Source organism: Procambarus clarkii, chromosome 55 (genome assembly GCF_040958095.1).
Source record: "Procambarus clarkii isolate CNS0578487 chromosome 55, FALCON_Pclarkii_2.0, whole genome shotgun sequence".
NCBI lineage: Eukaryota > Metazoa > Arthropoda > Malacostraca > Decapoda > Cambaridae > Procambarus > Procambarus clarkii.
The window spans coordinates 6,649,140-6,670,832 of record NC_091204.1 but is presented as its reverse complement, the minus strand read 5'-3'; the positions used below and the strand labels follow the sequence as shown (position 1 = coordinate 6,670,832).

Below are 21,693 nucleotides of genomic sequence, written 5' to 3'. Positions count from 1 at the left end.
TACAATCCTTAATAATTTTGTCTAGCTTCGTACACGAGCATGTTACAGTTATGTGTTAAAGAGTTGAGAGATATTAAGGATGATAAGGAGTCACGTACAATTAATGTATCAAGTTTGGAGACTTGTACACATTTCAGTGCAAGAAGCAAGGCAAATAGTTCGGTCTGAAGGATAGAGGCCCAGTTGTTTATACGGACTCCCCACTCAAAGTACAAGCCATCGCCCATTGTCAGAACAACTGCACCCGTGGGCCGGTGTAGGGAACAATCAGTGTATATGATTTGAGAGAGAGAATGCTCTGTAGACAGAGCATCAATATGGCTTAAGGCATTGATCTTTGCCTCAAGACGAAGCTTGGGCTGCCCTCTAATTTGCTTCTTGGGTGGAAAGGGAGGGATTAAAATTGGAAAGGGTTAATCTCCCACGGTGCAGGAAAGTGTCGTTGTTGTTTCTCTTGGTACAAATTATAAAGCTGATACATTTTGAGTTCAGTTCCAGTTTTAGTTATCCATTTGGAACAATGCTGACCTTCAATAAAGAAATTCTGGAGGGCTTCTGTGCAAGGGTTAGGATGAGTTAGCCTAAGCATTTTTATACCAATTTAACAGTTAATTTCAGTAACACGATCAACAAGAGCGTGTTTATTAAGATATTAAATAAGGTAGGACTGAGGACATCTCCCTGCGGGGTGCCTAGTTATCCATTGATGGATAACTTAGGCACCCCCTAAGTGTGCCTAAGTTATCCATCCTTAGCTGGAGCATCTCTGTGAATTACATAATTTATCAGTATTGTGCAGCCTGTGATCCCTGCCTGGCTAGATACTGATACCTAGGTAATTGTCAACATATGTAGTTTCACTTGGGTTATAAATATGTCTATGGTAAGGTATTTAAAATGAAGCTTATGTTTCTGTCTTTCTTAAGACACATAAAACATTTTTTGTTTATTAACGAATTTACGTGAAATAAACATTGATGTGAGAGAGAGAGAGAGAGAGAGAGAGAGAGAGAGAGAGAGAGAGAGAGAGAGAGAGAGAGAGAGAGAGAGAGAGAGAGAGAGAGAGAGAGAGAGAGAGAGAGAGAGAGAGAGAGAGAGAGAGAGAGAGAGAGAGAGAGAGAGAGAGAGAGAGAGAGAGAGAGAGAGAGAGAGAGAGAGAGAGAGAGAGAGAGAGAGAGAGAGAGAGAGAGAGAGAGAGAGAGAGAGAGAGAGAGAGAGAGAGAGAGAGAGAGAGAGAGAGAGAGAGAGAGAGAGAGAGAGAGAGAGAGAGAGAGAGAGAGAGAGAGAGAGAGAGAGAGAGAGAGAGAGAGAGAGAGAGAGAGAGAGAGAGAGAGAGAGAGAGAGAGAGAGAGAGAGAGAGAGAGAGAGAGAGAGAGAGAGAGAGAGAGAGAGAGAGAGAGAGAGAGAGAGAGAGAGAGAGAGAGAGAGAGAGAGAGAGAGAGAGAGAGAGAGAGAGAGAGAGAGAGAGAGAGAGAGAGAGAGAGAGAGAGAGAGAGAGAGAGAGAGAGAGAGAGAGAGAGAGAGAGAGAGAGAGAGAGAGAGAGAGAGAGAGAGAGAGAGAGAGAGAGAGAGAGAGAGAGAGAGAGAGAGAGAGAGAGAGAGAGAGAGAGAGAGAGAGAGAGAGAGAGAGAGAGAGAGAGAGAGAGAGAGAGAGAGAGAGAGAGAGAGAGAGAGAGAGAGAGAGAGAGAGAGAGAGAGAGAGAGAGAGAGAGAGAGAGAGAGAGAGAGAGAGAGAGAGAGAGAGAGAGAGAGAGAGAGAGAGAGAGAGAGAGAGAGAGAGAGAGAGAGAGAGAGAGAGAGAGAGAGAGAGAGAGAGAGAGAGAGAGAGAGAGAGAGAGAGAGAGAGAGAGAGAGAGAGAGAGAGAGAGAGAGAGAGAGAGAGAGAGAGAGAGAGAGAGAGAGAGAGAGAGAGAGAGAGAGAGAGAGAGAGAGAGAGAGAGAGAGAGAGAGAGAGAGAGAGAGAGAGAGAGAGAGAGAGAGAGAGAGAGAGAGAGAGAGAGAGAGAGAGAGAGAGAGAGAGAGAGAGAGAGAGAGAGAGAGAGAGAGAGAGAGAGAGAGAGAGAGAGAGAGAGAGAGAGAGAGAGAGAGAGAGAGAGAGAGAGAGAGAGAGAGAGAGAGAGAGAGAGAGAGAGAGAGAGAGAGAGAGAGAGAGAGAGAGAGAGAGAGAGAGAGAGAGAGAGAGAGAGAGAGAGAGAGAGAGAGAGAGAGAGAGAGAGGAGAGAGAGAGAGAGAGAGAGAGAGAGAGAGAGAGAGAGGAGAGAGAGAGAGAGAGAGAGAGAGAGAGAGAGAGAGAGAGAGAGAGAGAGAGAGAGAGAGAGAGAGAGAGAGAGAGAGAGAGAGAGAGAGAGAGAGAGAGAGAGAGAGAGAGAGAGAGAGAGAGAGAGAGAGAGAGAGAGAGAGAGAGAGAGAGAGAGAGTAGCTCCGTCGATCGATCAAATATCTTCGGTTTTACTTAAAATATTTGTCTGGTAGATATCTTACATATAGTTCCCATTTCTGTCTTATTCTGACTAATAAATAATTTTGGTTTAATAAGTTATCAAGATGATTTTAACAATATTCTTTCGGCGTTCGTCTATTCCAACATGGGATGACCATTTTGAAAACGCGATACACTGGTTAACCCAACTGATACTTGGGTCTGTTTCCATTATTCTTCAGAACGCTTTAGTGCATATATAAATTTTTGGAGTTATAAATTTCCAATTTAAGTGGGTAATTACTTAAAATTACAATTATTATTTACCCTGTATTTAGGTTAATGGTGCATAGGCGATATGCCTCCTTCATCACTATTAAGACCAAACTAAACTAAGTCCAAACTTTGGACTAAAAACCAAAGTTGGGAACATTAGTGAAATACCATCATGGTATTCAAGAGTACCTCCCATGCCCTTGCACCACCCATAGCTTTGCTGTGGGTGGTGCAACCCTTGCTCAGCCCTTGACAAAAGTGAATTTCCGATTGGACTCTTCATTGAACTGAGAAAGGCTATTGATACCATAACTACCTCTTAATTAAAATCCACCATTATAGAATCCGTGGCCTTACCCTGAACTGTATCCGATTTTGTACCCCCAAAATGTTTTCAATCCTATTATAGTGACAGACACCAATATGTAGCCATCAATGATACATCCTCTCCCACTGTACCGAAGGGGTGCCGCAGGGCAGCATCCTAGGACCTCTCCTATTTCGTATAAACATCAATGATCTGCCTAATGTCTCTTACATGCTTCAAAAAAATCTACTTGTGGATGTCAACCAATAAAGTCACACTAAACATAGAAAAGTATTTTACTTAATTAAATAAATAAATAAATTGTTAAAATATCTTTTTTTTTTTGGTCAGGATGAGTGAAGCAATGAAGGGCGATTTTGTTTTTATTAATAAACACTTTACTCCCCCGCGGACACAAGATCGTGTCCGCCGGGGGTCACTTGAAACTGCCCGAGTAGACATATTTTTTTGTCCAACGAACAAATATTTCTATAAAATTCAATTCTTATCCGATCGACTTGGGGATAGTATGAACATGTTTACCATAAAATTTACGTATTCTCTAATAGCCACATAGTCTATTTGGGAGAACGGCATTGGCTTGTATCTTCGTGGAAAGACTATTGTAGATCGCCAAAGTGCGGTAACCAGTAACACTTCGCCCACTTCCCACACTTTTGCGGGTGGGCCACGATCATGATTCTACATTTATATGCACATTTCCATGTAGGGAATTTTATTGCGATCTCAAAGATACCAAATTTAACGCTATAGGACAAATGTGGAGTTGACAACCCTGAAAAGAATTGAAACATCTCGTCGCTGTTTGCAGCTCACGGCTAGTGATCCACTTAGTTTCTTTATTGGTAGTGGTTTAAATCACAGTTTGGTGACATTTTATACATATGTTCTTCTAGAACATTCTATTGCGAACACATTGGTACAAAAATGAAATGTGTACATCGAAAATTAAGGTCAGCACAGTGAAAAGAGTATACACTTTTCCGTGTTGCCGCTCGATCGCCCGAAACTGTGATTCCGCTTGGAGCAAGTTTTGGTCCTGTTTGTGGAGAGAATTAATTAATTATTAATTAAAGCAGCCAGGATGAGTGAAGCCATTAAAGGCGATTTTGCTTTTATTAATTAAAGCAGCCAAATGTTGCTGGCAAATGGGGCAAAAGTGGATGGTGTGGTGCTGCCTTCAGGTGTGGTGCAGCCTTCAGGTGTGGTGCTGCCTTCAGGTGTGGTGCAACCTTCAGGTGTGGTGCTGCCTTCAGGTGTGGTGCAGCCTTCAGGTGTGGTGCTGCCTTCAGGTGTGGTGCAGCCTTCAGGTGTGGTGCTGCCTTCAGGTGTGTTGCTGCCTTCAGGTGTGGTGCCTCCTTCAGGTGTGGTGCTGCCTTCAGGTGTGGTGCTGCCTTCAGGTGTGGTGCTGCCTTCAGGTGTGGTGCTGCCTTCAGGTGTGGTGCTACCTTCATGTGTGGTGCTGCCTTCAGGTGTGGTGCTGCCTTCAGGTGTGGTGCTGCCTTCAGGTGTGGTGCAGCCTTCAGGTGTGGTGCTGCCTTCAGGTGTGGTGCTACCTTCAGGTGTGGTGCTGCCTTCAGGTGTGGTGCTACCTTCAGGTGTGGTGCTACCTTCAGGTGTGGTGCTGCCTTCAGGTGTGGTGCTACCTTCAGGTGTGGTGCTGCTTTCAGGTGTGGTGCTACCTTCAGGTGTGGTGCTGCCTTCAGGTGTGGTGCAGCCTTTAGGTGTGGTGCTGCCTTCAGGTGTGGTGCTACCTTCAGGTGTGGTGCAGCCTTCAGGTGTGGTGCTGCCTTCAGGTGTGGTGCTACCTTCAGGTGTGGTGCTGCCTTCAGGTGTAGTGCTACCTTCAGGTGTGGTGCAGCCTTCAGGTGTGGTGCAGCCTTCAGGTGTGGTGCTGCCTTCAGGTGTGGTGCTACCTTCAGGTGTGGTGCTGCCTTCAGGTGTGGTGCTACCTTCAGGTGTGGTGCTGCCTTCAGGTGTGGTGCAGCCTTCAGGTGTGGTGCTGCCTTCAGGTGTGGTGCTACCTTCAGGTGTGGTGCTGCCTTCAGGTGTGGTGCTACCTTCAGGTGTGGTGCTACCTTCAGGTGTGGTGCTGCCTTCAGGTGTGGTGCTACCTTCAGGTGTGGTGCTGCTTTCAGGTGTGGTGCTACCTTCAGGTGTGGTGCTGCCTTCAGGTGTGGTGCTACCTTCAGGTGTGGTGCTGCCTTCAGGTGTGGTGCAGCCTTCAGGTGTGGTGCTGCCTTCAGGTGTGGTGCTACCTTCAGGTGTGGTGCTGCCTTCAGGTGTGGTGCTACCTTCAGGTGTGGTGCTGCCTTCAGGTGTGGTGCTGCCTTCAGGTGTGGTGCTGCCTTCAGGTGTGGTGCAGCCTTCAGGTGTGGTGCTACCTTCAGGTGTGGATCAGCCTTCAGGTGTGGATCAGCCTTCAGGTGTTGTTCCTCTTGGATGATCTTGTCCCTCTCTGTCTCACACCTGTAAGAATGAGTGATATGATTGATGGGAAACAAAGTGCAGGCAAGACAATGGAGGCCAGTAGTAATCAGCTTGTCAGTACACAACTTTTGCCCTTGCCTACCTTGAGGTGCTTCTGGGGCTTCGCGTCCCCGCGGCCCGGTCGTCGACCAGGCCTCCTGGTTGCCGGACTGATCAACCAGGCTGTTGGACGCGGCTGCTCGCAGCCTGACGTATGAGTCACAGCCTGGTTGATCAGGTATCTTTTGGAGGTGCTTATCAAGTTCTCTCTTGAACACTGTGAGGGGTCGGCCAGTTATGTCCCTTATGTGTAGTGGAAGCGTGTTGAACAGTCTCGGACCTCTGATGTTGATAGAGTTCTCTCTCAGAGTACCTGTTGCATCTCTGTTTTTCAACGGGGGTATTCTGCACATCCTGCCATGTCTTCTGGTCTCATGTGATGTTATTTTTGTGTGCAGGTTTGGGACCAGCCCCTCAATTATTTTCCACGTGTAAATTATTATGTACCTCTCCCGCCTGCGCTCAAGGGAGTACAGTTTTAGGCTCTTTAGTCGGTCCCAATAGTTTAGATGTTTTACTGAGTGGATTCTAGCAGTAAAGGAACTCTGCATGCTCTCCAGGTCAGCAATTTCTCCAGCTTTGAAATGGTGCTGTCATTGTGCAGCAGTACTCCACTCTAGAGAGAACAAGCGTTTTGAAAAGTATCATCATCAGTATAGCATCTCTAGTTTGAAAAGTTCTTGTTATCCAACCTGTCATTTTTCTTGCAGTTGTGACGGCTACTTTATTGTGTTCTTTAAAGGTAAGGTCTTCCGACATGAGTACACCCAGATCCTTTACATTGACTTTTCGTTCTATGTTATGATTTCCTTGAGTTTTGTACGTGGTTTCCGTTTTTATATTTTTATTTTTTCTATAGCGCATGAGCTGGAACTTATCCTCGTTAAACACCATATTATATTCTGTAGCCCATAGAAAGACCTGATCTACATCTGACTGGAGGTTTGCCGTGTCCTCTATGTTGTCAACTCTCATGTAGATCCTTGTGTCATCTGCAAAGGATGATACCGTGCTATAGGTTGTGTTCTTGTCTATGTCCCATATGAGGATGAGAAAAAGTACTGGAGCAAGCACAGTACCCTGGGGGAGTGAGCTCTTCACGGTTGATGGGCTGGATTTTATTTTGTTGACTATTACACCTTGGGTTCTGTTAGTCAGGAAATTGTAGATCCATCTGCCTATTTTTCCGGTAATTCCTTTTGAACGCATTTTATGTGCAATAACACCATGGTCACATTTATCAAAAGCTTTTGCGAAATCTGTGTAAATTACATCCGCGTTATGTTTGTCTTCCATAGCATCTAATGCCATATCATAGTGGTCCAGCAACTGCGACAGGCAAGAGCGCCCTGTTCTGAAACCATGTTGTCCGGGGTTATGGAGATGCTGTGATTCCATGTATTTTGTGATCTTACTTCTTAGCACTCTCTCAAAATTTTTTATGTTGTGCGATGTTAGTGCTATCGGTCTGTAATTTTTTGCCTCTGCCTTATTTCCTCCTTTATGAAGTGGTGCTATCTCTGCTGTTTATAGTATATCAGGAATAACGCCAGTATCTAGGCTTTGTCTCCACAGAATGTGGAGGGCCTGCGATAGTGGTTTTTTACAGTTCTTTATGAATATGGAGTTCCATGAATCCGGGCCTGGTGCAGAGTGCATAGACATACTGTTTATGGCTTCTTCAAAATCCAGTGGGGTTAGGGTGACGTCTGATATATAATTTTATGTTGGTATCATATCCATGAAAAATTCATTTGGGTTATCAATCATTGACATAACTGGCCGACCCCTCACAGTGTTCAAGAGAGAACTGGATAAGCACCTCCAAAGGATACCTGATCAACCAGGCTGTGACTCGTACGTCAGGCTGCGAGCAGCCGGTTCCAACAGCCTGGTTGATCAGTCCTGGTTGATCAGCAACCAGGAGGCCTGGTCGACGACCGGGCCGCGGGGACGCTAAGCCCCGGAAGCACCTCAAGGTAACCTCAAGGTAGGTTGACATCTAGAAAGGGCAGCTTCCCATCCTTTTCCATCTCGTAAGTGAAACGCAACACCGAATTCTGCTCAAATGCCTCCTTCAGCTTCTGCAGAAGTCTGATATTAGGTACCTGTGTAAAAATGTCGTCAACATACCTGCAGTATATGGCCGGTTTCAAGTTCATGTCGATTAAGACCTTTTGTTCGATGGTACCCATGTAGAAGTTCGCAAACAGGACACCTAGGGGAGAACCCATGGCGACCCCATCTACTTGCTTATACATGTGCCCATCCGGGCTCAAAAAGGGTGCCTCTTTAGTACAAACTTGGAGTAGTTTCCTTAGAATGTTTTCTGGTATGTCAAGAGGAGTACAGGCCGGATCACGATACACTCTGTCCACTATCATCCCAATTGTTTCATCCACATGTACGTTGGTAAACAGTGATTCTACGTCCAACGAGGCTCTTATCCCTGTGGCCCGTGTTCCCTGCAGTAAATCAACATATTGCTTTGGAGACTTCAGGCTGAAGGCGCAAGGGACATAAGGAGTCAGCAAGCCGTTGAGTCACTTCACCAGTCTGTGCGTGGATGTGGGTATCTGGCTGATGATTGGCTGAAGTTTTTTGCCCGAAACGCATTGCGTAATAGTGGCTTTAGGCATTGTATGTACTAGCTCTATCTATATATCAATCCATTAATGTAACATCACTTGTATGTATATACCTTACCTGAATAAACATATTTATTTATTTATTTATATTATGTGGGTTTCCAGGCTTATGTGTCTTGACATTTCCATACGCATATACTATAATATATATATATATATATATATATATATATATATATATATATATATATATATATATATATATATTTATATATATATATATATATGTCGTACCTAGTAGCCAGAACGCACTTCTCACCCTACCATGCAAGGCCTAATTTGCCTAATAAGCCAAGTTTTCCTGAATTAATATATTTTCTCTAATTTTTTTCTTATGCAATGGTAAAGCTACCCATTTCATTATGTATGAGATCAATTTTTTTTATTGGAGGTAAAATTAACGTAGATATATGACCGAACCTAACCAACCCTACCTAACCTAACCTAACCTATCTTTAAAGGTTAGGTTAGGTTAGGTAGCCAAAAAAGTTAGGTTAGGTTAGGTTAGGTAGGTTAGATTGTCGAAAAAACATTAATTCATGATAACTTGGCTTATTAGGCAAATCGGGCCTTGCATAGTAGGCTGAGAAGTGCATTCTGGCTACTAGGTATGACATATATATATGTATATATATATATATATATATATATATATATATATATATATATATATATATATATATGTATATATATATATATATATATATATATATATATATATATATATATATATATATATATATATATATATATATATATATATTATTAAATATGACCGAAAAAGTAAGATTAATAATTCTAACACGAATTTTCTCAATCTTTCGTACATTTCTTTTCACTGTTGGAGGTAAATCAAAAATCAATTCTCCAAAATTCATTTTTATTTCTAGTCTGACGCGACATGAGCGCGTTTCGTAAAACTTATTACATTTTCAAAGACTTTAGTTTACAAATACACAACTGAATAGAACTTACACATCTCCGATTTTATATCAACATTTGAGAGAGGTGGATGGGGTGAGGTGGCATTAATAGGGTATTAATTTCATCAACACAAGACAGAACAAGAGGTGGCATTAATAGGGTATTAATTTCATCAACAGTGGCCGAAATTTCATTAGGTGGCCGAAAAAGTTAGGTTAGGTAGGTTAGGTAGTCGAAAAACAATTAATTCGTGAAAACTTGGCTTTTTAGGCAAATCGGGCCTTGCATAGTAGGCTGAGAAGTGCGTTCTGGCTACTAGGTACGACATATATATATATATATATATATATATATATATATATATATATATATATATATATATATATATATATATATATATATATATATATATATATATATATATATATATATATATATATATATATATATATATATATGTCGTAAGGAGACATGACAGACTGGGTAGAAAGAAGGGATACCCTAGACAGAGAACCAAAAGGGGGGACCCTCTGGGACAGAACGGAGGGAAACAGGGGAGGTGGTGGTGGGTGTGTCCGGGTCTAAGGTTTGGAAACGGTTGTGAGACTGAGTAAGGTGGGAAGGACGAGGAGAGGAGGAGCGCACCACGCGAGTATAGGATACGCTAGTGAAAGAGGGGAGACAATGAACTTAGCGCCGAACCTCAGGAAAAGACAAATGGTCCCGGTGCTTCAAGTTGAGGACAGCCGCCTCAAGTTTGTAACGTATACACGTGCGGGAGAAGGTAGGGTTGGCCTCACCGCAATTGAGGCAGCAGACCTAGGGAGAAGTGCACTCCAGCTTAGAGTGACCCTCGCCTCCACACATGGGACAGAGAGAGACAGGACTAGAGCATTTGAGGGAACCATGCCCAAACCTCCAGCACTTATTGCAGAGCCGAAGAGATGGAATATACTCCTGAACGGAGCATCTGGCACCAGCAAGAATGACAGAGGGCGGAAGGGTCCTACCATCAAAGGTAACCTTCACAACCCGAAGGGGCAGACGGCGATAACCATGAGGGGGATGAGTAAACATATCCACCTGGAGGACAGAATGACCCTGGGCCTTGAGGATATGCTTGATATCCTCGTGGTCTTTTCAGTCTTTTAGATTCCTAACACCAGTCACAACATGGTGTGGGAGGAGACCAGTGCCAACACTGGCATTTACCTGAGCGTTCTTTGAGACCCGAACAGGGGTCTCGCCAAGGCAGGATAAGGCGGCCAAGCGGGTGGCTGCATCCTGAGGAGCAGCAACGACACAGGTACCAAGATGGGTGGGGTTGAAGGTAACTGAGGCATCTACGGAATCTACAAGATGCCTATGAAGGGAAAAATTGTCAGGAGTTGAATGTAAAGGATGGAGGTCAAAGTACTTAGTCCTTGAAGCAGGACCAAACAAAGCATGGTACGAATTAGTATGGGAAGGGAGCATACGAGAGTAGCCGTGGCGGGGACGGCGATGAGAACCTTTAGAGAGAGATGGGTCAAAATGCGCAGTAGTCACAAGAAGATGGAGCCGTGCAAGGGGACGAGGCGGTCACCACAGCAGGCTTGGGGCTCGACCCAACCACAGAGGAGGGAGGGGAGCAGGAAGGAAGAGTCCGGTCTGGGCCTAAACTGGGCCCTGTAGTGGAGGCTACAGATCCCAGTCTTCCAGGACGGTCCGACTCAGGGGCCTGGTCGCCCACCCCATGAGCCTGGGTAAGAGAAGTCGTGTCATCATCCATGCAGCAAACAATATCAAAAGTTTGGGACCTGGAACCAAGAGATACCACCTACCAGGGCAGCCAGGGAGGCCGAGCACGGGCCAGTGCAGAGTGTGTCGTCCCCAGCGGTGCTCCCCCTTTTCAACAGGGGAGTCCTACTACATCGTCCATTCTCCCACACTGGTGCTAAGACCCCATTCCCTCTATCGCCCCAGCCTGGACACCCAACCATCCACTCAGGGCGGCCCCTCACAGGCGACCCCTCCAGCGGGTGGTCCGATAGCTCATAAGGCCCCTACGTGGTGCCCTTCAGCACGTCCACCACCCAAAAAGGGGCAGGAGAGGGGGCAAAGGCAACCTACACCGGTCACAGGGAGGTGTACGTGAGCCCCTCACCACGGCAAGGAGGCACCACAGAGGGGGTTAAAAGGGGCAATACCAGTCGTCTTGTACTCCAGAAATTAGGAAACCTGACAGCAATAATAAGTTTTTAAACTCAAATATACTTTTATTGTTTATTATCAAGACAAGTTGAGGTACACAACTGTTATCAATCAAACCTTTATCTGTATACAAATCATGGAATACATTCTTAAGGAAAAGAACATCACTTGTGATACAGAAATCACAATATCATGATACATTTAATGAACAAATCCACAAAGGCCGTAATGAGGGTTCAAACTTGTGTCCGGGCTAAGATGCACGCTAAGGTCCGACTTAGGCGCTTCCGGGATCATCCAGGACGTAAATCAGTACAGCCACGATGGGTCGCACCGCTGCGGCCAGATCACTTCGCCGCGACACCCACACAAGCAACGCCATATTCAAGTGGTGTTCCTGCCAAAGAAAAAAAAAAGATTGTCTATAATATTCTCTTTACTCCGAGTAAATACCTAACCTGTCCTCCGATAAAGAGCATCACTTTTTGCTCATATGCATCACACAAGGCCAAAAAATTTACAAGAAAATGAAAGCAACTCAAAAAAGTGTCCGTGGTGTAGTGGTAAGACAGCCTGGCGTTTCGCGAGCGCTATGTCATGGGTTCGTATCCTGGCCGGGGAGGATTTACTGGGCGCAATTCCTTAACTGTAGCCTCTGTTTAACGCAACAGTAAAATGTGAATTTGGATGAAAAAACTTTTCTTCGTGACAGGGGATCGTATTCCAGGGACCTGCCTGAAACGCTACGCGTACTAGTGGCTGTACAAGAATGTATCAACTCTTGTATATATCTAAAAAAAAAAAAAAAAGTGACGTACTGTCCCATTTTTTGTTTTGACGCCTCTGGTAGGGTAGGAGAGACTACTTTAAATTGACCGTTTTCTTGACATTGTGAAACCTTTGGAGGATGGCCTGAAACACCGTCCATCCCCTGAAACCGGGTAATGATGATCACTGTTATTTATTACCTGAGGCAAACTTACATTACTGTATAGTGTGCCCAAAGTATGGGCTTTGAGCACGTGTGTTACGAACCAAAATTCCTCGCCTGAGCACGAAGCCATGAAGTTCACGCCATCTGTGAGTCCGCTCCCATAAATCCCACAACATGGACAACGCCATCTAGTGATGACGAGAGATGCCGGCAATAAGTGCTGGATGCCTGTCCTAGTTGGCTCGTGATGTAGCCGCTGCTGACCTCTGGTGAGGTGGCGCTTAGAGTGAACGCCATCTATGGAGTGAATAGGTGGACGTTCGTGTCTAAGGTAGTAAGTGATGTTTCCTAGTGATCCCATGTAGTGTCCCCAGTGTCATGTTCACAGAAAATGGTACCATCCATTTTCTATGTGTGGCGGAGCAGACGCCAGAGAAGGTAAACAAGAGCGTACAGGACGCCCGCCAAGCTTGGTAGCTACTAGTCATGTATCAGTTTAACTATTAAAGTCAGTAACCAAGCGATGGCTTTATATCAACCCTACAACCAAGACTTCCTCAGTAACACACAAACACCACACCCAGTACTGATGACGTGTCTGCTTTCAGAGTCAACCTAGGACGGCTGTGAGGTACGTTGAATCAGTCTACCCAAGGCAGCCAAGGTCTCTTCACCAGTCTGCTTTGTAGAAGTTGTGAGCCACCCCTGGACGAACTCTGCTGAGTGTGTGATAGCCTGCCTGAGGAGTGGCAGTGACAGGATTCGCTGTCTCCGGGGCTGGCTGGTGGAAGAGACCACCCACTGCGGTGCCGACCGAGGAGAGTGAACAGCGAGTCACACGAGGCTCCTGCCTAGGGCTCGCAACCCTAGTAATAGTCATGGAGTGGCCTAACAGTGAGGCTGACTAGTACCTGCAAGCTACAGGCTGGACTGTGGTTGTAGGCCATCACAACGAGGCACCCAGTGGGTTGTAATTTGGCTGGCCTGTGGCCAGGGAAGATTCATCCTGGGTCCTGGGCGACGGAAGAGAAAACCAGGAAAAACTACCCAGAGTGAGCAACGCCAAGTATCCAGTGTCTTCAGAGGAAGACGAAGATGTAAATACTGTGTAGTAATAATTCCCTTTTGTGACTTTAATTTACATATGGTGGTGAGAAAGGAATATATATAATTAAGTATACTTGTGTATTTAATGTACCTCCCCTGTTGATTTTACTTGCGTTACGGAGCTCACCCCATGAAAGCCTCTACTAACTTGGTGCCGGATACCCAAAACACTAATACCATCAGAAAAGAACCCGGCTGCGTCCCAGTAGGGCCGTAACAACATGCTCTTAACAAATGAATCAAATTACATCCAAAAGATGTAATTTGTAAGTAATCCCCAGTAAGAGGGAGGGGCGGGGAAAGAGGCCCAGTTGTTACAATGAGAGATGGAGCCACTCCATGTGATGAGGTGGTCATCATTGGGAGCTTGAGGCTCAACCCAGCCACAGAGGTGGGAGGGGGAGCAGATAGGGGTAGTTGGGACCTGGTGGGCCAAGCACTCACAAGTCAGGTAGTAGAAGAGCTCCCAGAACCCCATCAAGCAGGGAGAGTCAGGAGCTGCCTGATCTGGGACCAATGTAGTGTGGGCTACAGAGCCCAGCTTTCCATCACAGTCCGACTTGGGGGCCAGGTCTCCCACCCCTCACGTCATAGAAGTTAAAAAGAGGGTCAGATATCAGCATGAAAATGAATGAGTAAACATTTCATCAACAAACAAGGCCCCATACCCACCATGGAGCCACAATTAGAGGATAGGACACCCAACAAGACAAAGGCCCCCCCACCCCCAGGGGTGCACTGTAGATATACGCCATACAATCGCAACCATAGGAATCAACAGTCCGTCAAGATATAATGGAAACTCAGCACGATATAATTGGGCTCAGCAGTGAAGGAAATGATTGACAATAAAGGTGTCCTCTTGCTCGACAATGCCGAGTACCACAGTTTTACGGGTGAGAGGGTGTGCCTCCCCAAAAAAACGGTGTCTAAACAGAAGAAAACATCTGAAAGAATAATCAAGAATTGCAAAACGTCACAAGGAAATAGCAATTAAACAGGAGAATTGGGAAGGAAAAATTAAACTTAATAGGAAAAAGCATTCAGCACAATTAGCGAAGATGGCAGCAAGAGCATTAGGCTTCAAAAGGACAGAGGACACTGTCTCATGGAGCATCACACTCTACCATCCGCCAACCAAGCCCCCTCATGATGGCAACGGGCTGGAAAGGGAGGGAGAGATGAGAAAGACGAGAGGGTGAAGTGATACTGCCCAGTGTAACACCAGGGTTAATAGGTAGAGTGGGTGAATTGGAATCATTCACAGAGACATACTGGAGCCTGTCACTAAGGTAAGACTCTAGGTATTGGAGGGATTAACCTCTTACTCTGTAATGTTGTAATTTAAGAAAGTTAATGTGTTAACAGTGTAAAAAAGTCTTAATGTAGGTCAACAAATAAATGAACAAGGGTACTCATTTCTTCAAAGAGCTGCATATATAATGTTAATCATACTAATCGGTGCATGATTGGTCCTTTTTTGGGCCTGAAACAATTATGGCAAGAACTAAGTAAATTTTGTTTTGCTAAATAAGATTAAGGCTGCTTGTAGATTAACTCTTTAAAATATTTTAGACAAAATCTGCAGAGTTGATATTGGTATATAATTGTTGACTTCAGTGAGATTGACACTTTAATGGACTAAGGTTACTCCTGCTTTTTTTCCCCTTAGAATATCAGGAAAGGTTTGGAGTTCAAATGATTTGTTGTAGAGCAATGAAATGGCTGGAGCTAAAAATCTAGAGGTTTCTTTGAAAATTAGGGTTGGTATGTGAACATATGGTATCTGTGCATGGGGTTCATTCATCCACTGCAAATTACCTGATGCTCATCACCACCCAATAAAAATCTGTTATCAGAACAATAAAACTGTCTTCAAACAACACACAGCCTCTCTGTTTAAATCCCTGAACATGCTAAATATACACTCGCTCTACACATTCTCTTGTGCTATTTACATGTACAAAACCTTGTTCCTAAATGCTACTCCTGATCTGAAACTCTCCATTGATAGATGTAATAGAACCCACGAGCACCACAACATACATAAATATCTCTGATACAAATTGACAGTCATGCTAATATAATTGCCAGTAAGGTTTATGTAATTCACAATCATCTTAATATATTTGCCAGTTTGGATAATATAATTGACAGAGGATTATATGAATCAGGATAATATTATTGCTAATTAAGCTAATATAACTTTGAATCAGGCTTTTTCACCCACAGGGTTATTGATCGATGGAACTGACTACCCGCCAACGCCATAACTGCCAAAATGTGCTGAATTTCAAAATATACCTGGAAAAAATCAAAGAAAATTGGTGGGTGGGGGGGGGGAAGGGAACCTTCAACAAGCTACCAGCTTCCCGTTTTTATCGAGGCCACTAGGGTTAGTGGCCCTCAGGTAAATCGGGTAAAATATTATTCCAAGACAATTACAGCATAACTGATAAAGTTAGGCTAGAGTAATATAAATTTCTGGTAAATTAAGAGTGATGTAAATTTCTAGAGTAATATAAATTTAAATTTCATATTAACTTGACTGACAGTTATAAATGCCAATCTGCCTTCAATAAACTCTTCGGTGAAATATTTATAATCAAGAGTATTATTCATAAATATGCCTAAACAAAAAATATAAAATAGACATCAGTTTGCATATGAATCTGATGAGAAAATTCCTTGATTAACCTACATTTCCCTATCAATCAAATGGTCTCATCTTAAGTACGTCTCAGACTGTCTTCTTCACCAGCACCAATGCTAAATAATATTACAACAATAATGTCCATAACTTAGCTACAGAGTATATTACATTTTAAATAAATTTTCACAGAGAACAAAAACAGAAAGCACATTATTATTTTCATAAATATGAAGAAAAATATTTAAAGCTTTGATTTATCTTTGCTAAACTAAAGAGATATTTCTATACTTATAAGCAATTTTGAATTTTCCTATAGTGACAGCTTCTCTAGTTCTTGTTTGGTCATCTAACTTTCATAAAAGAACAAAATAATAAAATATCTTGATCTTTACCTTTCATGGTGAAGTGTATTTCTTAAACAAAATAGAATTACCTTTGAAGAACATCCAACTGACATTGTGATAGCACACTGTTAGATTAAAGTTAAGTTAATATACCTGTATGTGTCTCATTATCCTTCAACATTCTCTTAATTACCTTCCACACTCGAAGTGTTTAGCCTATTATCTGCATGTATCATTTTGTGCTTCTTCATATTACTAAGACGACTGAATCTCTTCCCACACTCTGGACACTCGTGAGGTTTGTCACCTGAATGCACTAACATGTGAGTCTTCATACTTCCAAGACGACTGAATCTCTTCCCACACTCTGGACATTCATGAGGTTTCTCACCTGAATGCACTAACATGTGCCTTATTATAGTTCCACGTTCTCTAAATTTTTTGCCACACTCAGCACATTGAAAAGGTCTATTATCCGCATGCACCATCCTGCGAGTCTTCATATGTCCATGCCGACTAAATCTCTTCCCACACTCTGGACACTCATGAGGTTTGTCACCTGAATGGACTAACATGTGAGTCGTCATATTTCCACGTTTACTGAATCTCTTCCCAGACTCTGGACATTCATGAGGTTTGTCACCTGAATGCACTAACAAGTGGCTTATTATACTTCCACGTACTCTAAATTTTTTGCCACACTCGGCACATTGAAAAGGTCTCTCATCCACATGCACCATCCTGTGAGTCTTCATACTTCCACGCTCACTGAATCTCTTCCCACACTCTGGACACTCGTGAGGCTTGTCACCTGAATGGACTAACATGTGAGTCGTCATATTTCCACGTTTACTGAATCTTTTCCCACACTCTGGACACTCGTGAGGCTTGTCACCTGAATGCACTAACATGTGAGTCTTCATACTTCCACCTTGACTGAATCTCTTCCCACACTCTGGACATTCATGAGGTTTGTCACCTGAATGCACTAACATGTGCCTTATTATAGTTCCACGTTCTCTAAATTTTTTGCCACACTCGGCACATTGAAAAGGTCTCTCATCCACATGCACCATCCTGTGAGTCTTCATATTTCCACGCTCACTGAATCTCGTCCCACACTCTGGACACTCGTGAGGTTTATCACCTGAATGCACCCACATGCGGTCCATAGAATTACCCAAATCGACCCAAATCAGCCCAAAACTACCCAAATCGTATTAGCATTACGTAAGTAATGAAGAAATATGGCATATTTACTTACTATAATGTTGGTGCTACACATAGAACATGATCAAACCTATTTTTACTCTGAAATAATCTATTTTCATAACGAAATGAGACGTAAATATGTGAGAGGTGACGCCATAGGAAGTCGACGGTCCAAGCGACAATTGTGTGGAGCGACTTATCCAAGAAATATGGTCGCCAGGAGAGTGTTTGCTGCCATATCAGCCTCCTGTACACAGTGATCCAGTCCTTTTCGTTCATTGAACACCGAACCCTACACGCCCTCTGATATATTGCTTAATTAACAAATATTCACAAATAAAAATTATATTTGTATATGTTATCAGAAAGGCAGATATAAAATAGTTTTTGTGAATCCATCACAGAGATTATACCTTATTAGAGAGGAAAAATATTCATACTTTAAACAAGGCTTCATGGCCGACGCTCTCCTTACCGATATGGGAACTATGACCTTCCGAAGATCAATGTTAATTTAATCTAGATATTGTAATAAACGAAGTTTTCTATGTCATCATAAAGACATAAATATAAGCTGCATGTTAATACTTTGGCATAAATATAACTGAATTGAAAGTTAAGATATATGCCTTTTTATAGTTACTTGATGGCTCGCTCAGGGAGTGTGAAGGCCTCCACACAAGCCAATCAATTTTATAATTACTTTGCATATATGCAAAGTAACGCCATAGGTCTTTATGTCAGAATAAAGGCATGTAGACGATAATGTAACTACATTTCAAGGAAAACATATCTTAATATAATTATTAAATGAATGCAAAGTTATGGTTAAATAAATAGCCAATACCACACAATCGCCGGTGTCCGGACACATGAATAGTCGCATTAGGTGAAAGGAAATGTACCCAACCATTTCCATTTACCCAACCAGTTTGTGCAACCCATACTCATCCTGTGACCCGTAATTTATTGTGCATCCCATACTCATCCTGTTACCGCTTGTTTGTGCAGCCCATACCCATCCTGTGACCTGTAATTTATTGTGCAACCCATACTTATCCTGTGACCTGTAGTTTATTGTGCAGCTAATACTCATTCTGTGAGTCATAGGACATTGCGCAACCCTTTCTCATCGTGTGAATCTTTGTTTACTTTGCTCTCCATATTCATCCTCTGCGCGATAGTTTCTTGTGCAACCCATACCCATGATGTGAGTGGTAGTTTATTGTGTACCCTATATTCATCCTGTGAGTATAGGGTACACAATTCTTGTTTGGATTCTTGTAATGTTATTTGTCTATTTGTAGTCACAGTATTTGTGCGTCCCTTGAGGGACTTGAATTAGAGGGGGGTTGAAATAGCCTAAGCTACTCTATCCCTTTGAGATGTATTTATTGCTTATCTCAATAAACATACTTGAACTTGAACTTGGGTACACAATGAGTTCATTTGTACTCCATACTCATCATCAAGAAGTGTATTTTACCAGCATTGTAATATAAATTAAGAATAAAAGCTTAACTGGATTACGGACCCATAATCAAAATAAGAGTCATCACTAATTATCATGACAAATTGTCTAGGCTACACTTCCGCCTTCGACAAGCTGCCGCCGGATGTGGGTATAGTTTATTGTACACCCCCGCACCCCCAGTCCTGGAAGGGCGGGCATTGGGATGTGGACATGTGTACCATTATAACCCCCCCCCCCCCCCCCACACACACACACACTCGATCCTCTCCTGTTAATAATAATACTAATAATAATAAAAATTAAAAATAATAACGTTAATAAATATTATAATTAAAACACTTATTGTAATACCCTAGTGCTTGAATGAAGGTGAAGGAAAGACCCAATAAATGTGTAAGTGTATTAAAAACCAAATTTTCGTTGGGTGAGCTGGCAGGTGAGCACCACCTGCCAGCTCACCCAGTAATGAACATCACCTGCACACTGCACCGAACCACTTGCCAGCAGGTGCAGAAGTACGATGGAGAGAGCAAAGTATACAATATTTCAAGTATAATATTAAAGATATATTTAGGATTTAATGTTTTCCTATAAAGTTTCAACAATACCTTTATTTGATTTTTTGTATTATTTTCTACCACAGACGTGGCCACACATTAACAATGCTAACCAGCATATATACATTTTCTTCAGTCCGCCATGGACTCTAACCCTTTCCACTACCGCCCACAAGATGGGTATAGGGTGCATAATATAAGAACTAAACTAACTAACTCCATTGATAGGGTTAGAGATTTGTTAAACATATAGTTCAGGGATTTATTGAACAATCAACCACATAAGGTGATTGTAGTGTTTTTAAAATGCTAGGCTAAGCTACATACGTAAATACATAAATACACAGATTTACTTATGCCCTACATAAAGTGTTCGATGTGTCTTTTACATAGTGTCATTAACGTGCATTTACAAAGGTGAAATTGAATTCTGACCAGCTTCCACATATACTTTATACACATACATATACACACACAGACGTATGCGTACATATACATATATATACATACATATATACACACATACATACACATATATTTGTCTCTTTTACTCTGACAAGGTGAGATAACTGATAGAGAAACTAGTGTGCAATTAAGCACTTAATCACTGAAGGTGATTAAGGTGCTTTCACAAGCTCAGGTTAAATAGTTACATCACATACATTCATTGTATAATTGATACGTTACATGGTCAATCTAGGGTACAAGTTCAATATATCATCAAGTGTTCCAGTACTCAAATAGTAATTACACAGTTCAGCATAGCGCTTCATTCATGTATGTACGAGAGAAGATTGTTCAAATATATTACATGCACATCCGGTACATCGTCCACCTTCTTCTACAGAACCGTCGGTATAGCACTGATACACATCGTTACCCATACTCTGAGTACTTTCAGTGATGCTTCACAGTGTTAACTGTTTTAATAATGTAGAGTGTACATTATCTTTCTTGGGTGCATTTACAAAATCAACTGCTAGATCCAAGTTATCCCATGGAGTAATTGGTTGATTAATCGTTAATTGAGTTGGGTACATATTTAATATTTTGATGGAGTTGGCTACCTTGTAGAACCAAAATGCATTCACGCCGAAAACTGTGCTAATAGACAAAATTATGTTAGAGATATGGGTCTATAATTATCTGAGTGTGCTTTGGGGATGGGAACAATGACACTGTCCAATCATCAGGTAATACTCCTTCACTTAAACTCATTCTGTACAACACTAAAAGTGGATTACCTGGTACTTGTGAGACTAATCTCAGTAAACTGTAAGTAATACCGTCCTCTTCAGGAGCAGTTGCCTTATTTTATTGTGCTACACAGCCTTCCCGGCTTGGTGCCTTCTTTGGTAATTACTTATCAAAGGCAGCTCCATACGAGGAGCTGCCTCGTATGGGCCAATAAGTCTTTTGCAGTTACCTTCATTCTTATGTTCTTACTTACATTTACTGAACTTTATCATCATCATCATTTACAGAAAGAAATTAACATAAAAAGTAGTCATTTTAATACACAAAACAGAAGTAGATATTATGTAAATTATGATGCAGGATAGGATCACTATTAAGAACTTAATTATAAACCACAATATGTTTTATATCGTCAGAAATTCTGAAACATACCATATATTTTCAAATATTTACAATTAAAGTATTTATTTAGGAAATAAGTATTTTAGTTACCCTAGTTAGCTCTGAGAACACACATTGTTGCAGCAAGAATTTCTTCCCACTAATCTGAGCGATGCTAATGAGACCAGTCTCGACCCACTGGACAAGTCATGAACAACAATCAACTACAGCACCATCTATGTCAGAAGATATTCAAAATATTCTTGATGTCATTCAAATTGTCAATACGAGAACAGAATACATAAGAGTTACAGTTTAGTGATGTCAAAGGAATCATATTGACTGACCGAGCCCCATTGTAAATATCCGTGGCTTCCTGACCATAAAGTACATGTATGTATGAGTGTGTGTACATGTGTATACAACATTAATAATTTTGTAACTAGCGTCAAACATTGTTATTTGCTTAGCTAAACGAACTAGAGGGTTCAGTTCCTGAACCGATTATGTGCCTCTG

The 21,693-nt window shown here is 42.4% G+C and overlaps 1 protein-coding gene across 1 annotated transcript; it reads right to left on the bottom strand.

Moving 5' to 3' along the window:
- Positions 1-11,377: 11,377 nt before the first annotated feature.
- Positions 11,378-17,490, bottom strand: LOC123755014 (zinc finger protein 436-like). Its single transcript, XM_069305444.1, has 2 exons — positions 16,549-17,490; positions 11,378-11,714 (listed from the first exon to the last, which is right to left on the bottom strand). Exons 1-2 carry the CDS (start codon positions 17,444-17,446, stop codon positions 11,665-11,667), a joined length of 948 nt encoding a protein of 315 aa, XP_069161545.1. The 5' UTR covers positions 17,447-17,490; the 3' UTR covers positions 11,378-11,664.
- Positions 17,491-21,693: the final 4,203 nt, after the last annotated feature.